This window comes from Erythrolamprus reginae, chromosome 4 (genome assembly GCF_031021105.1).
Source record: "Erythrolamprus reginae isolate rEryReg1 chromosome 4, rEryReg1.hap1, whole genome shotgun sequence".
Classification (NCBI taxonomy): domain Eukaryota; kingdom Metazoa; phylum Chordata; class Lepidosauria; order Squamata; family Dipsadidae; genus Erythrolamprus; species Erythrolamprus reginae.
The window spans coordinates 102,330,698-102,346,576 of record NC_091953.1 but is presented as its reverse complement, the minus strand read 5'-3'; the positions used below and the strand labels follow the sequence as shown (position 1 = coordinate 102,346,576).

The 15,879-nt window shown below is 37.9% G+C and overlaps 1 protein-coding gene across 1 annotated transcript in view; it reads right to left on the bottom strand.

Annotated features, from left to right (window-relative positions):
• The window catches only part of GCC2 (GRIP and coiled-coil domain containing 2), a 44,649-nt gene continuing 28,770 nt past the window's right edge, over positions 1–15,879 (bottom strand). Inside the window, exons 16-23 of the mRNA XM_070751079.1 lie at positions 15,415–15,552; positions 12,389–12,504; positions 10,629–10,805; positions 10,200–10,417; positions 8,955–9,149; positions 7,382–7,521; positions 3,997–4,198; positions 1–2,899 (exon numbers count right to left, since the gene is read on the bottom strand). Coding sequence (XP_070607180.1) covers positions 2,829–2,899; positions 3,997–4,198; positions 7,382–7,521; positions 8,955–9,149; positions 10,200–10,417; positions 10,629–10,805; positions 12,389–12,504; positions 15,415–15,552 — 1,257 coding nt within the window. The 3' untranslated portion in view covers positions 1–2,828. The remainder of the gene's footprint in view (positions 2,900–3,996; positions 4,199–7,381; positions 7,522–8,954; positions 9,150–10,199; positions 10,418–10,628; positions 10,806–12,388; positions 12,505–15,414; positions 15,553–15,879) is intronic.

Here is a 15,879-nt window from a genome sequence, read left to right as displayed (position 1 = left end):
TTTTGTATCCATTATTTTAATTTGGAATCCTGGTCACATTACCCAAAATCTTTCTCAGTAGTGTAAAATATATTTAAGGCATGTGGATAATAAATTACATTTTACAAGTTTTTGTATTTTAATATACTAAACATACAACCAAAAATGAAAAGTAATAAACAGAGATATATATGCATAATTTATTCACAGTCTGAAATTATTTAAAAAAGGATTTGAAATGACCAAAAAGACAATTTCATGTTGTCACAGCTATTAATAAAAGTGTGTAGATCAGGAAATAATCAGTAGCAAGTTTACAGGTATGCTAATTTTGGAATTAGTAAACTATTAATGATGGTGCAGAGATTTTCCTTCTCATTTAAAGCATGTAATGTACATGATAGGGAACAAGTTAAACTATTGACTTGTGAAATTCACACTTTTTAAAAAGGAAGAGGCACATCCTGTTCCACCATTCTGAAAATGATTGGAAAGTGAGCTCAGTTTAAGCATATAAAATGTTTATTTTTATAATTGTATGACATTTCTTGATCATATCAGAAGTTTCTTTGCTTATCCTTGATAGCACTGATAGTAGGAGAAGAAAGCTAAGCATTGTGGCTGTTCAGATCCCAGCCTTTCTTCACAAGTCAGCCACATCTTTCATCATTACTGGTCTCTTCTAAATTTGCTGGAGGTCAAAGACAAACTTTTAACATTTCAAGCAACCTTCCCACTCGTTGCTCCTCAGATATTCTCTTTCAATTCTTTGAGACCACACTGGCTAAAAATTCTGGGAAAGGACCTCCAACACATTTAGAGCAGATCTGGATGACAAAAGTTGTGGCTCACATATGAAAAACCCCCTAGAATCTGAACATCCCCAATGCTTCGTTTTCCCTCTTTTACTGTCAGCGCTATCAAGGTTAAGCAAAGAGACTTCTGATATGACCAAGAAATTATTATTATTACTGAAGATAAATGTTTTATATGCTTAAACTGAGCTCACTTTCCAAACATTTTCAGAATGGTGGAATTGGACAGCCACTATAACTTATGGTCGAAATGTTTTGAACTAGACAAAAGAGCTAAGGGCTGTATTCTCATGTTATACTTCAATGGCTAGATATGTTTTCCCCCCTGAACTGTATATCTGAATGCCTATGAAAACTTATGATGACCAATATATTTTGTTGAATAGGCATTTCTGAAATGGCCTTTCCATTAAAATGTCATCTCTTAATAACTAAATATTTCTTCTTCCATATAATAATTGCACTATTTTCAGATACAGGATATTCATTGGATAAAGATGGTGAATAGGCACTAAATCATTTCTCTCAAGAACAGTTATCTCCAAAACTGCATATTTCATTCATAGATAACACAGGGCACAATAGCATCAGCAGCTTCTTCCCTATAGACAACAAGATAATTGTTTCTTAATCCATCTTGGTCTTGTGCTGGACTCTAGCAGTAACCTATTTGACAGCACATACAACTGGACACCAAGGAATTCTGTAAACAATAAGTTGCCCCCACCCCAACAGCTTCAATCACATTTATTCAAATAAATGGATTTTAAATTATTAATGGATCTTAAATTTTATGAGCTCTAAATCCAAGATTCTATACATGCCAGCATCTTTTTTTGTACACATTACACAAAGAGATCCAATTCTGAAGCAGAATGCAGATAAAGAACAAGAGTCACAAAAGTAAATCTGTATGTGACTAAATGGTATCTTGACATAAGAACTACATTTCAGTATTTTTTCTTTGGCTAACATTCAATTTAGATTATCCCAAGCAATTATATTTTGGATTTATCATTCATACTAAAATATCATTTCTACCTTTAGATGCTGACACAAGAAATGTATCAATGTTTCCTTTGAACGACAGTTTCCAACTGATTTTTAAATTATGCATATTTGTTTTTGATTTGATTTTTAAAAGTTTGCTTTTAGTCTTTTTCAAGTATGGATTGAATGGAAAATGCAATAATCTGTCAAGACACTGTCCCAAGAGAAGAAGTCTAAAGAATCATTAAATAAGCTTGGGAAATTTCTTATTGTTAAAGTAAAGTGAATGTGCAGAAGACGTTCACTTCATTTTTGCATTCAGCTTTCAGTTCCAGAAGAATAAGCATTTTAAAGCTCAGCAAAATCTTATCTTTCTTTTTTTGTGTTTTGTTTGGGGTACTAAAGAAATAAAGCTTTGAACAGCATAGGAAGTCCGTAGTCAGCATTTTCTGTTAACGACAGGCTTACCACAGATCACCAAACTGAATCATACATATTCTCCTAGACTGATAAAAAAGGAAGAATGCAAGTGGTAGTTCAGCCAAAGTTAATATCCTCTAGATGTTTTGAACTGCAACATATAGAATTCCAAGGCTGAACGTCTTAGAAGTTGTATTGAATCTATTACTAGAGGATAGCAGATTGTGGAAGCCTGCTACTGTCAGAAATTCCACCCCAGGAGAGTGAGGTCTTCAAACATACAGAATTTTGCTCTGTGAAAACTTACAGGTTCATTTTGATGAATGATGGTCGCACAAAGTATGTTATGCAAAATTGTCTCCCCAGTCAGTGAAAAAGATAGCTCTTGTTAAGAGGGAAGTTCATTGAAAACCTCCATACTTGACCTAAAAAGGAGTCAGAAACTGAGACTACAAGAATTACACCAAGCCCTTCAACAAATCTCATTTAGAATATTATTTCTTAAAAAGAAACAAAAAGGGCAGTTGTGGGAAAACCCCAAACAAGAGTTACCCGCCTATATGTTTCATCCCTTATGGTTGTAATTCTTCCCAGGGCGGCTGCCGATTTTGAATGAGTGAAAACTCATCGGAGTCCGGACCAGCTGTGTAAATATGATGCCCATCCAGAGGCCTGGGACAGGGTCTCTTCATCACCTTACAAAACACAACACAACACATATTGGTTTTAATATCCAGCCCCAGTTTTAAATGACAAGACATAGAGCACAATTCAAACTTTTAGTTAATTACACTATACAGTCTTCTCTTGACTTTCATGGGGGATACATTCCAAGACCGCCCGCGGAAGTCAATTTTCTGCAAAGTAAAGATGCTCCCTTCCTTCCTTCCTTCCTCTCCCTCCCTCCTCCATTCCTGGTTTTACTTACCACCAGAACCCACAGGGTGGCAAGCTGGGGGCTTTGCTGAGCTCACTGTGGCGGTGGCGGGCGGCAGTAAGCCTCAGCTTCAAGTGGAGCCTACCAACGCTCTGAGAATTAAAGGGGAGGGATTGGGAGGCTGGGACGGAAGCAGAGCTTTTATTTAAAGAATCAGGATGGCTGGGGTGGAGGAGTGGAGGAGGAGAGTTAAAACGCACAGTATTGTACATCGGGCGACCCCGGAAAACCTTTGGTATGCAAAAAAACCCGGAGTATTTTTTTAATAATTTTTTTTAAAACTGTGGTATAGACTTGTCGCGAATGTCGGACCCACGAAAGTCAAGAGAACACTGTACTTTAAATGTGCATAATGGGGATGATTCGTTTGATTAGAATCACAAAAATTACCAATGGCAGGATAAGCTATGTTAGCCTGTGGTAGCAAAAAATTAGGAAGCATCTGATAGCACCTTTACTGACTAACATTGAATTGAAATTGAGCTGTAGAGATCCAGCAGATTTAAGCAAGAAATATCAAGGATCTGCTAGGAAACATACTCGCTTGTTCCACACAGATTGATTAGATAATGATTTTAAGGCACTTTTGCTCAATGGTTTTTAAATGAATAAATTAAAAAATCATTGGAAAAGAAATACCTACAGTTAAATATTTTGAATAATTTGAACATAAGTAGACGAGAGATGATTTCTTACAAGTAGCAATTTTAGATTGTACCATTGCCTTTGTTAAGTAGTCTTTTTTCAACAGTGTCAAATACAAGAAAACAATGGTTGGAATTAGTTGCAGATGTTGCAAATGTTATTATGTCTCCCCTCCTTTATCAATGCTAGTAGCAACACAGACTGGCATACCTTGAGCAATTGCAACAAGTTTTCCTTTTTCTTCTGGGCTTAGTTGCAACATGGTGTCTATTACTGGAAGAAGTCTCTGTCTTTCACTGCCTGATTTTAGAAATATAAACTGCAATAGAACATTCTTCAAATATTCCAGATTAGCAACAGATTTCTCTCGCTCCTGGTTTCTTTCTAATCGCCTTATTTCACTTTTAAGAAGCTGAAAATGACAAAAAACAAACAAACCTGAAGAAATGTATTTCTCAGAACGAAAACAAGAAAGCACAGAGTTTATCAGGCAAAGTTATACTAGAAAAATACAAAATAATCCACAATATATTCCATGTTAAAACATCCAAGATAAATATGGTGCAATAATGAACCACAGGATCAGTTTGTCGTCTTTCAGGTATTGCTGAATAGATTTCCTATGAATTCTAATCATTAGCTATGTGTCTCAGGCTAAAAGGAATAAAACCAGGGGTGGGATTCAGTCGGTTCGGATGAACCTGATGTTAATTTTACATCTGGTTCATCGAAATGGTAGATGCAGGGATTGGCTGACCCTGGCCATCCCACCCCTCCCAGGAATCTCCACATGGCCCGTTTTGAATGTGAAGTAAGTATAGGGCCTACGCAGTGTTGTGGTTCAGCCTGAGGCTGCTCAGGGACCAGCTGTGTCTCTGCTGGCTCCATGTCCGGAGGAGGAGGACAGCGAAGAGAAGGGGGCTGAACAGTCGGACGGGGGAGAGGAAAGTCAGGAATGGGACGAAGGAGAACAGCATGAGAGCCCCGGGGAGGGGGGTGCTCTCCCCAGCCAGTAGCTTGGAGTCATTAGGTGATGACGCACAAGCCGTCATTGACATGCGACAGAGACGTTCAGATCAAAGAAAGGAGCAATTAAAGAAATATTATCAGCACTGAATTAGGAACAGCTGGGTTTGGGTGTGGTCCTCCTTAGCAGGGTTTAAAAGGCAGGCAAGCCCTTGAAGCCATGTGGAGTGTTATCAATTGGAGTTACGGTGTCCTGCTTTGTTCTCGACGTCTCTGTTCCTGGCTTGTGGCCCAGCAGTTTGGAAGACCCGTGGGAGGTGTAGGTCTGCTATCTACAGCCTCGTCTTGGCAGCAAGAATCCTGTATTGCTGCATGGACTTTTGTCTTCGTGGATATATCTGAAGATACAGCGTTTTCCTGTTTGTAAGGACATTTTCTGTTACCTGTGTTTTTCTTGAATTTTATAAACTGCCTTTGCCTTTTACCGGTGTGTCTGGCTTCTCTTTTTGGGTTGGTCTTGGCTTCTGTAGTGACCCAGACAGAACACGCAGAAGCTCTGTGAGGGAGAAAAATGGGCCTACTAGAAATGGCACATTTCTGGCCTCCAGAGGGCCTATGGAGCCCGGGGGAGGCCATTTTCGCCTTCCTGGAGGCTTGAGAAAAGCCTCCGGAGCCTGGGGAGGGAAAAACACCTCCCCTGTCGTGATGCAGAAGGCTGAGTAAGCCATACCAGGGTTGATATTCCTGGAGGCGTCTGTAATATGGCAAATGATTTAGCTTTACTAGATAAGTGGTCAAAGCAATGGAAACTGCAGTTTAATGTTTCCAAATGTAAAATAATGTACTTGGGCAAAGGAAATCCTCAATCTGAGTATTGTATTGGCAGTTCTATGTTAGCAAAAACTTCAGAAGAGAAGGATTTAGGGGTAGTGGTTTCTGACAGTCTCAAAATGGGTGAACAGTGCAGTCAGGTGGTGGGGAAAGCAAGTAGAATGCTTGGCTGCATAGCTAGAGGTATAACAAGCAAGAAGAGGGAGATTGTGATTCCGCTGTATAGAGCGTTGGTGAGACCATGTTTGGAATACTGTGTTCAGTTCTGGAGACCTCACCTACAAAAAGATATTGATAAAATTGAACTGGTCCAAAGACGGGCTACAAAAATGGTGGAAGGTCTTGAGCATAAAACTTATTAGGAAAGACTTAATGAACTCAATCTGTATAGTCTGGAGGACAGAAGGGAGAGGGGGAATATGATTGAAACATTTCAATATGTTAAAGGGTTAAATAAGGTTCAGGAGAGAAGTGTTTTTAATAGGAAAGTGAACACAAGAACAAGGGGGCACAATCTGAGGTTAGTTGGGGAAAATATTAGAAGAAACGTGAGAAAATATTATTTTACTGAAAGAGTAGTAGATGCTTGGAACAAACTTCCAGCAGACGTGGTTGGTAAATCCAAAGTAACTGAATTTAAACATGCCTGGGATAAACATATACCCATCCTAAAATAAAATACGGGAAATAGTATAAGGGCAGACTAGATGGACCATGAGGTCTTTTTATGCCGCCAATCTTCTATGTTTCTATGTTTCTATGGCCATGCTCACTCAGCAACCAGGCAGATAGGTGGTTGCTAAATTTTTCAATCCTGCCCCTGAATATAACTCACATTTCCTGATTTCTCATATAATAAATTCCTTCGCAGTCAGGAAAACTTTAATTGAAAACACCAATGATCTTCAAATCTGCCAGGGGCTTAAACTATTGCACTGTGTTCCTCCTGATTTCAAGCATCCTGTCTGATGGGAAAATACACCAGCCTCTCTTGAGTTGTTGGAAAGGCGTGATGGCACAGTGGTTAGAATGCAGTATTGCAGGCTAACTCTGCTCACAGCCAGGAGGAGTGTGATCCTGAACAACTCAAGGTTGACTACTCAGTCTTCCATCCTTCCGAAGTCAAATGAGGACCCAGATTGTTGAGGGTAGCATGCTGACATTTGCAAACTGCTTAGAGAGTGCTGTAAAGCACTAGGGGAAGGTGTATGAGTGCTATTGTCAGGAACAATTGTTTGTTTTGGCTTACACCCCCCCTGGCTTTGATTCATGTTCTTGCCTGTGTCTTGTCTTTGCATATTCCAGGCTCTATGCAGCCAAATTCTACATTTTATAAATACAATTCCATATCACATTGAAAACCTGAACCATAATTGTTTTTAACATATGTATTCATTTGAAACCATAATGGATGACACACCAGGACCAAATCAAACTTTGCATATTGCCAACCTAAGAAATTTTTAACTACCTTGAAGGATTCTAAACATTATTTAAGGAGTCCAGTTCAGAACTCTGATAGGGGCAACTTCTCTTACCTCTTCCATTCCTTCTGTATTTTATTTACTTATCCATCCATCAAGTTACCTGTGTACCACTTTTGCCCAAAAACTTCTAACAATAGAATCACTACTTACATAGGAATCTAATAAAGATCACTACTTACATAGGAATCTAATAAAGGATGGCATGATAGTAGAGAGTGTAAATTCTTGTTGTGTAAATAAAAGCAAAATATCATCAAATTCACATATATTTTAAATCTAAATTGGAGCACGGTAAGTACGAGCCTACTAACCTTAATTTGTTCCATTAGGATGACATTGGTTGCTTCTGACTCATGAAGCAATCCACTTAAGTGATCAGCACTCTTTGATGTTGTATTTAACTTCTGGACCAACTCTTGTTTTGTGAGTTCTGTCTCCCATTGTGGAGGTTCTAAAATTGTTTACAAAAAGCAATTTTGTAGTTAGCTGAGTACATTTTTAAAAACTCTATGGATTCTAATTTATGGCTGTAACCAAAAATAGTATGCATTTTACACTTAAGTCCACTGGTGCAAACAATATCAAAAGCAAACCCTTTTTGAACCTTAGTAATCAGAATGCTACTAATCAGTTATCCATACTTTACATACATACATACATACATTACATACTTTATATTAGTCATGTTGTCATTAGCCAGCATTATAAAAATAATATGTGAAAATTCTACATCTGTTTAGAATACTATGAATTGGCACCATAAATTTAAGAAAAGCAGAGATTTATAAGACACGTTACTTTATCACAAAATGAAACTTAGATGGGGGTTTGTTCACTTCTTTGCTCCTCTGTATCTCTAACTGTAGCACAATGTTCCCCAGAATACTTGGAAGCTGATGTCCATGCACTTTAAAATGATTAAAATTGGGAAATGGACGATGCAAAAGACCTCCAATACATGGTATGTGAAGAAACATACACAATGAAAGGCTACTTTGATAAAAATAGCCAGACCAAGGCCGTTCTCCAAAATTTGAAAGCAGTGCAGCAAAGAAAGCAGTTGAACATCCACGGAGAACTGTAAACAAGGTTATTTCCATAATATTATGTAACCTAATGTTTCAGACACAGAGTAGCAATTACTCGTATACATATCTCATAATAATTTCTCTACTGGTTATATTTTAAATGCATAGTACAGGGTGCGTTCCAAAAGTAATGCAATTATTTTTTTAAAAAGTAATTTATTGAACAGATTTGCACAAACACTTAAAATTCTTCAAAGTACTGTCCTTGGGCCTCTACACATTTTTTCCACTGACTCTGCCATGACTGGTACGCGCCCTAGAAGGTGTCTTTGGAGACCTCTCGCAAGGTCTTTGTCATGGCTGATTAGATCTCTTCTATGGATGAAAAACAGATTCCTTTTAGGGCTGCCTTAATCCGAGGGAACAAAAAGAAGTCTGCTGGAACGACGTCAGGACTATTGGGGGGGGGGCAGCGTTGGCACCTGGTGTTTGGCCCGGAACCAGCGGACTCGTGACAAGGCGTGTTTTTTGTCCATAGAAGAGATCCAATCAGCTGTGACAAAGACCTTCTGAGAGGTCCCCGAAGATGCCTTCCAGGGTGCGTACCGGTCATGGCAGAGTCGCTGGAAAAAATTTGTAGAGGCCCAAGGACAGTAGTACTTTGAAGAATTTTAAGTGTTTGTGCAAATCTGTTCAATAAATTACTTTTTAAAAAAATAATTGCATTACTTTTGGAACGCACCTGTATATTATATTTAATTTGTTGCTGAGCTATAACATATTCCAAATGAATGATTCTGGTAATACGTTAGAAACAAACTCTAACTTCCCATGGCCCACTGTATGGCCATCTTACCAAATTTCATTTCTGGAGTATTGAGAAGCTGTTCTAAGGATGGTACATAGGTACTGACAGACGATACAGACTCTGTGTCCGTGGTTTCCATTCCTTCACCTTCTTCTCTAGTTACAGCATGCACATCAAGAAGAGGAAGGTCAGTGTTCCTTCTTTCTCGCAAACTTTTGGTTGGTACAGTGGAAGGAGCAGTGTCTGAAAAACAAATGAATAGAAAATAATTGAGATTACTATTTGAGAGTTACAAGAGCATAATAAAATTATATAATACAACAGCATCAAAAACATCAAGTTTCTTTCCACAGGCCCCCTCCAAAATATTTTAAGAAAATCAATCATTACTCATTTTTGTTGCATTAAATTATCAATTATATACAGTAAAATACTGTTCAAGAGGCCTCTAGCTTTGCTACCAGAACTAAACTAAACTAAAGGGGTAGTGATTTCTGACAGTCTCAAAATGGGTGAACAGTGCAGTCAGGCGGTAGGGAAAGCAAGTAGGATGCTTGGCTGCATAGCTAGAGGTATAACAAGCAGGAAGAGGGAGATTATGATCCCGCTGTATAGAATGCTGGTGAGACCACATTTGGAATACTGTGTTCAGTTCTGGAGACCTCACCTACAAAAAGATATTGACAAAATTGAACGGGTCCAAAGACGGGCTACAAGAATGGTGGAAGGTCTTAAGCATAAAACATATCAGGAAAGACTTCATGAACTCAATCTGTATAGTCGGGAGGACAGAAGGAAAAGGGGGGACATGATCGAAACATTTAAATATGTTAAAGAGTTAAATAAGGTCCAGGAAGGAAGTGTTTTTAATGGGAAAGTGAACACAAGAACAAGGGGACACAATCTGAAGTTAGTTGGGGGAAAGATCAAAAGCAACATGAGAAAATATTATTTTACTGAAAGAGTAGTAGATCCTTGGAACAAACTTCCAGCAGACGTGGTAGATAAATCCACAGTAACTGAATTTAAACATGCCTGGGATAAACATATATCCATCCTAAGATAAAATACAGAAAATAGTATAAGGGCAGACTAGATGGACCAGGAGGTCCTTTTCTGCCGTCAGACTTCTATGTTTCTATGTTTCTAAACTGTCTTCAGCTGAATCTTCCCAGAACATAATACGTCACTTGATTTAGTGACAAAAAATAAATTTCGCCTTAAAATCATTTGTTGAAATTTAGGCATAGTGGATTAGGTAGCCCCTTCAATGAAAAATGGATCACTGCTTACGTTTGGTGCTTGGTTCACTTTGGAGTTGAAAAAGCTGGGTTTCAACTTTAGACAGCTGTTGTTGTAATGTTTCCACTGTCTTTCTGTGCTCCTCCTGCAGATGTCTGACTTGATCCCGGAAACTATTCCGAAGAGCTTCATTTTGGGCTGTCAGCTGACTCACAGTCTGTGTATGTTCTGACTTTATTACCATGTTTTCAGATTGCATTCTGCAAAGTCTGTAAAATATCCCACCCACCCAAGTTTCAATATTAGAAAATGTAACAATTACCTGATACTAAGAGGAAGAATTGTAGAATTGCTGACCGTTTCTATAAACAGATTACTTTATTAAAAGATACACTATTACACGCATATTGATTTTTAGATCTAAAGATTATTAATGAGGAAAATAAGCCAACAGTAAAGAAATATGCTAAAGAAACTTACTTTTCTCGGAGTTCTGCTTCCTTTGCTACGGTCTCTTGAAGAATCTTATTGTGCCTGTCCAGCAATGCGTCATGTTCGGATTGCAAAGTTTGAAGGTCTACCATATTCGTTTGTAAATTATGTTGTGTCTCTTGCAATTTAATCTTCAGTTGTTCTATGACTTTTTCCATATGCTCTCTGAAAGAAAGAAAAGTTCACAAAACAGAAAATGTATAACTCGTTTCTTTAAAAGTTACAAGTTATTAACATGGAGATGAGCAATTTGAACAATTTTGAACAGGGTCATTTTGTGCAACACTTTCACATTTACCTTCTGCCGCACGAATCCCAGCGACCGGTCAGGTTCCACAGAGTTGGTCTCCTCCGGGTCCCGTCAACTAAACAATGTCGTTTGGCGGGACCCGGAGAAAGAGCCTTCTCTGTGGTGGCTCCGACCCTCTGGAATCAGCTCCCTCCAGAGATTAGAATTGCCCCCACCCTCCTTGCCTTTCGTAAACTCCTTAAAACCTACCTCTGTCGTCAGGCGTGGGGGAACTGAAACATCTCCCCCTGCCTATGTAGTTCTTTGTGTATATGACTGTATGTATGTTTTTTTTGTTTTTTGTTTATATATATTGGGGTTTCTTGTTTTTTAGACTTTTTAAAGGTATTTTTGTTATTTTAGATTCTAACTATTAGATTTGTCATTATATAGTTTTTATCATTGCTGTAAGCAATGATGATGATAATAATAATAATAATAATAATAATAATAATAATAATAATAATAATAATAATAATAATAATAAAATGTGTAAGTGTTGCACATTAAATGTTTCAAGGTATTTTATTCATTCCCAGATAATTGGGAGCCTGGTGGCATATACATTCAATATTATTTATTTGTTTATTTTCAGGCCTCTAAAACAGCTTATTCTGTATTTTATTGAATATTATCATGGGATCAATGTGGTGTGATTAGTATCATTGCATAACAGAATTGTAAAATAATAGTAACAGAAATAAAAAATGGATTTGAGTTTTCTAAAACATATTCACAAAAATGCATACTCCATGAAATGTACATGGAATGAAACTTTCTGCTGTTATTATTCTGGAGAACATTTAGATCAATGTTTCTCATGGCATGTTACCTGGGGAATTCTGGGAGTTCAAGTCCACATATCTTAAAGTTGCTAAGGTTGAGAAAACTGATTTAGGTAATGGGGATTTTTATGGAGTCTCACCTCTCAGACAAGTGAATCCTTTGAAACCTAATGCATTGCTGTCCAGTTATATGGATATTAGATGAACTTATAGGTATAAACTGAATTGTAGCTTTTACGTTTTCTTGAAAAACAGTATGTAGGATCTGAATGAAATATCCCACATAAAATACAGTTAGGTCAATTGTTAGGACTGCTTTATGTTGGTTTTTTAGATGTGGCTTTAGTTGTGAGATTTTCACAGAATAGAAAGGAAAAGAAATTGTAAACAGCCTGTAAATTTTCTTTTATATTCCTGTCTTGAAAAGAGAACACGAGGAAGAACTAACCAGTTCTTTAGCATATTAACTCATTCAGTCAATTTTAAAGGTAAAAATAGCCAACAGATTAAATATTCTCAGTTTAAAAAACCAGAACAGAAATTATCCAGACTTTATAAAAAAACAGTGGATTCCAGATGATTACTCTTCTATTTCAAAGATTCTATTTCAAAGATTCTTGAGGCACGAACTAAAAATTCAAAGCAAAATTCAATCCATTTCGTGTAAATCTTACCTTTCTTGTTTGGATACATCAGTTTCAGATTGTGAAGACTTAGTCTTTTGTTTTAATACATTATGAACACGGACTTTGTAGTTTTCAAATTCAGAGGTTACAGCAGAATGTTCTTCCTGCAATGAGACACATGATAAAATGAAACTAACTACAGTGATACCTCGTCTTACGAACCCCTCGTCACACAAACTTTTCGAGATATGAACCCGGGGTTTAAGATTTTTTTGCCTCTTCTTCCGAACTATTTTCACCTTATGAACCCGCCGCTGGCGCCGGGATGCCCTGTCTCCGGACTTCCGTTGCCAGCAAAGTGCCCCTTTTTGCAATGCTGGGATTCCCCTGCTGGAATTCCCCTGCAGCATCGCAAAAACACTGAAGTTTGGAGGTGGAGTTTCCCATGGAGGGGAGCCTCAGGGGAATCCCACTAGTGCGAAAACAGGCGCTTCGGCTGGCAAAAGAGGTGAATTTTGGGCTTGCACGCATTAATCGCTTTTCCATTGATTCCTGTGGGAAACATTATTTCGTCTTACAAACATTTCACCTTACGAACCTTGTCCTGGAACCAATTAAGTTTGTAAGACAAGGTATCACTGTACAGGTAATCCTTGATCTATGATCACTTGTTCAGTGTCCATTCAAAGCTATAATGGTGCTGAACAAATGGTGGCTATGATTCATCTTTAAGGATCTGCCCATATCAGCAACTCCAAGATCACCTGATCATTATCTGGCTGCTTGGCAATTGGATCCTACTTATGATTGGCTGCAGCACTCTGATTACCAACCAAAAAGGCAATGGGAAAGCCAGCAGGAAATATTGCCAGCGTCTCTGAGTTGGCACTTCCCCCAATGCTACCTGCCTGACCTGAATTGCACCTGCCACACACCCACTCACATCCTTGTTGACCTTCACTGTGCTTCTCATGCATCTCCCTTGCTTTCTCCCTGACCGTAAGCTCTGTCCATCCTCCTTGACTCACTGCTTTATGACTGCATCACTTAGTAACAGAAATTCCAGTTCCCATTGCCATCATAAGTCAATAACAACCTATATTTTCTATATAAATAGCTAAGTAACCACTTATTAACTAGTTAATTATTTCTCTTTCTCCACCTCCATAAAATAAACTGTTTGAATGTAATGAATATATGCCTACTTTTATTGGACTAGTAGACTTTTTTTCCCCAAAAACAAATACCAATATTATTTCACACCTTCCCCATACACCAAAAATGATAGATAAGTACAATGTTATTTGTAACCAAACTATACCCAGATGCTTCATAGGACAATTACTATGCAAGTTAACACAACAATTTTAGAAGTTCTGGTTTTGATGTGACACATCAAGACGTAAAGCAGTCCCTTTCTAAAGCTATATCCATCAAAAGCCTAGTTATAATTACATTCTGAGTCATTCAATTTTGCCAAAGCAAACAAGATTGGAAATTGCACATTTCTCACAAGAGCACTATGGCATAAACAGTGTATCTATCTTTTATCTTACTGCACTCCACAAATTATTCAAACAGGTCTTTTTAACGGAAGAAAATAAGCCTCCATTGAATGATCAATAGAAAAAGAAAAATTTTATACAGGTTTTATTTTAAGCAAGGTTTTAGCTTTTGTACTTATGTATCGTTTTTTTAAATTCTATGTTAGAGAAAAATAAAAATTCTATTTGGAAAAAAAACCAGGTCTCCCATAGTACAAATATTTTAGCATATTTTCCATCTGCTTTCCAAAATAGTCTTGGGTAGATACAGTCTCCATTTGTCCAACTATTAATATCAAGTACAAAGCAATTACTGAAAATGTAAATTGTCTCTTTTTAAAACATTCCCAACAAAAGGTGAACATATAAAAGACATTTTTAAGGTGAATATTTATAAGCTACCCTTTAATAAAGTCTTACGAATCAAACCTTAGTAATTTCTGCTCAAAACATATACACACAGGGCTTTTTACAATACCATACTTTGTTTAAGTGCCTTACAATCAAATTAAAGTCAATCAGTCTTTGGAGAATTGTGATATGTAGGAAAATATACCGAACACCTATAATAGTGGATGTAAGGGATAAATAGTGCATCAATCAGTCTAGTCATGACAGGCACAGATGATGAATAATGTTTCTTCAAGAAAACAATATATCATGCTGACCATGTTTGAGCTCTTCTACTGCCTTTTAATATACACTCCTTAAAGCTGCCCTTGTGGCATCTATTTCTGGGGCCTTCAAAACCAGGACCTAGAATATCTATAAGGAGGTCAAAGCTACTTTTACTGAGATTAGCTATTACACGTCACCCATGACTTATGACCATAATTGAGGCCAACATACAGGGGGTGGACAAAAAAATGGAAACACATTGCAGCTCTTCCATGGAATCCAGATTTGTGAACCTCCCTTCGAACAGAGCTGGGAGGGGAGAAACCCTCTTTCCAAAAATGGAGGTGGGAGGGGTGAAAAAGTCTCTTTCTCCAAATGGAGCTGGGAGGGGGGGGAAGCATCCCACCCCCAAATACAGTTGTGGGGGGAAGCCTAGCGTGTCCAATTAGCACTGGGGTGGAATCTCCTGAGATCTGGGAAGACACGGGTGGCAGGAAGTGAGGAGAAAGCATGAGCTTATGTAACTGAAAATCAGCTGCCCGGTGGGAGGCAATTGCACATGCACAGTGGAGTTAAGCTGGTCAAGGGCTCACATGCCTAAAGAGAGGGCTCCATGTGCCACAGCTTTACCATCATGGCACTACATCAATTGCTGTTAAGTCGAGGGTCAGCCGTATCAACAGAACCTTGCAGGTCTAAGTGTGCTGTGCCTTCTCCCTCATTAGGGAATCAGGAGGCCTCTGCATAAGCACCTTCTGAATGTGATCCGAATGCTCTGGATTTACTGCCCTCAGTCCCATTGGTCTATGTAACAGCACATCTCCACTGAGGACATCTCCCTTACTTTCTAAGCTGTCCACTGAATTGTTCTCTGAGGAATTGTTAAGAGGCAACTAAGTTGGCTTGAAATACCTTTGCTGCATTACATTCTTCTTGGAGAGCAGCTACTTTCTGCTGATAAGTACTCGAAGACCGCTGGTGTTGCTCTAGAGAAGCCCGCAGATGTTCCTGGATTTTGTGACTTTCGCAAGTTAGTTCAGACAGCTGAATCTGCAATGTATTTCAGTACAATAATTTTAATAATGGGTTTTTTAGTGTTTTTAAATTATTAGATTTGTTCTTACATTGTCTTTGTTATTGTTGTGAGCCGCCCTGAGTCTACGGAGATGGGCGGCATACAAATCTAATAAATAATAATAATAATAATAATAATAATAATAATAATAATAATAATAATAGTTCTCATTCACTCTGATTTTAAGGCCAATACTCAACTGAGGCCATATTTACTGTTTTGAATTGTAAGCTAATTTATTAATTAATTAATCAATTTTATGTACTGTGCATTTTATGAAAAATATCTCGTGACACACAATT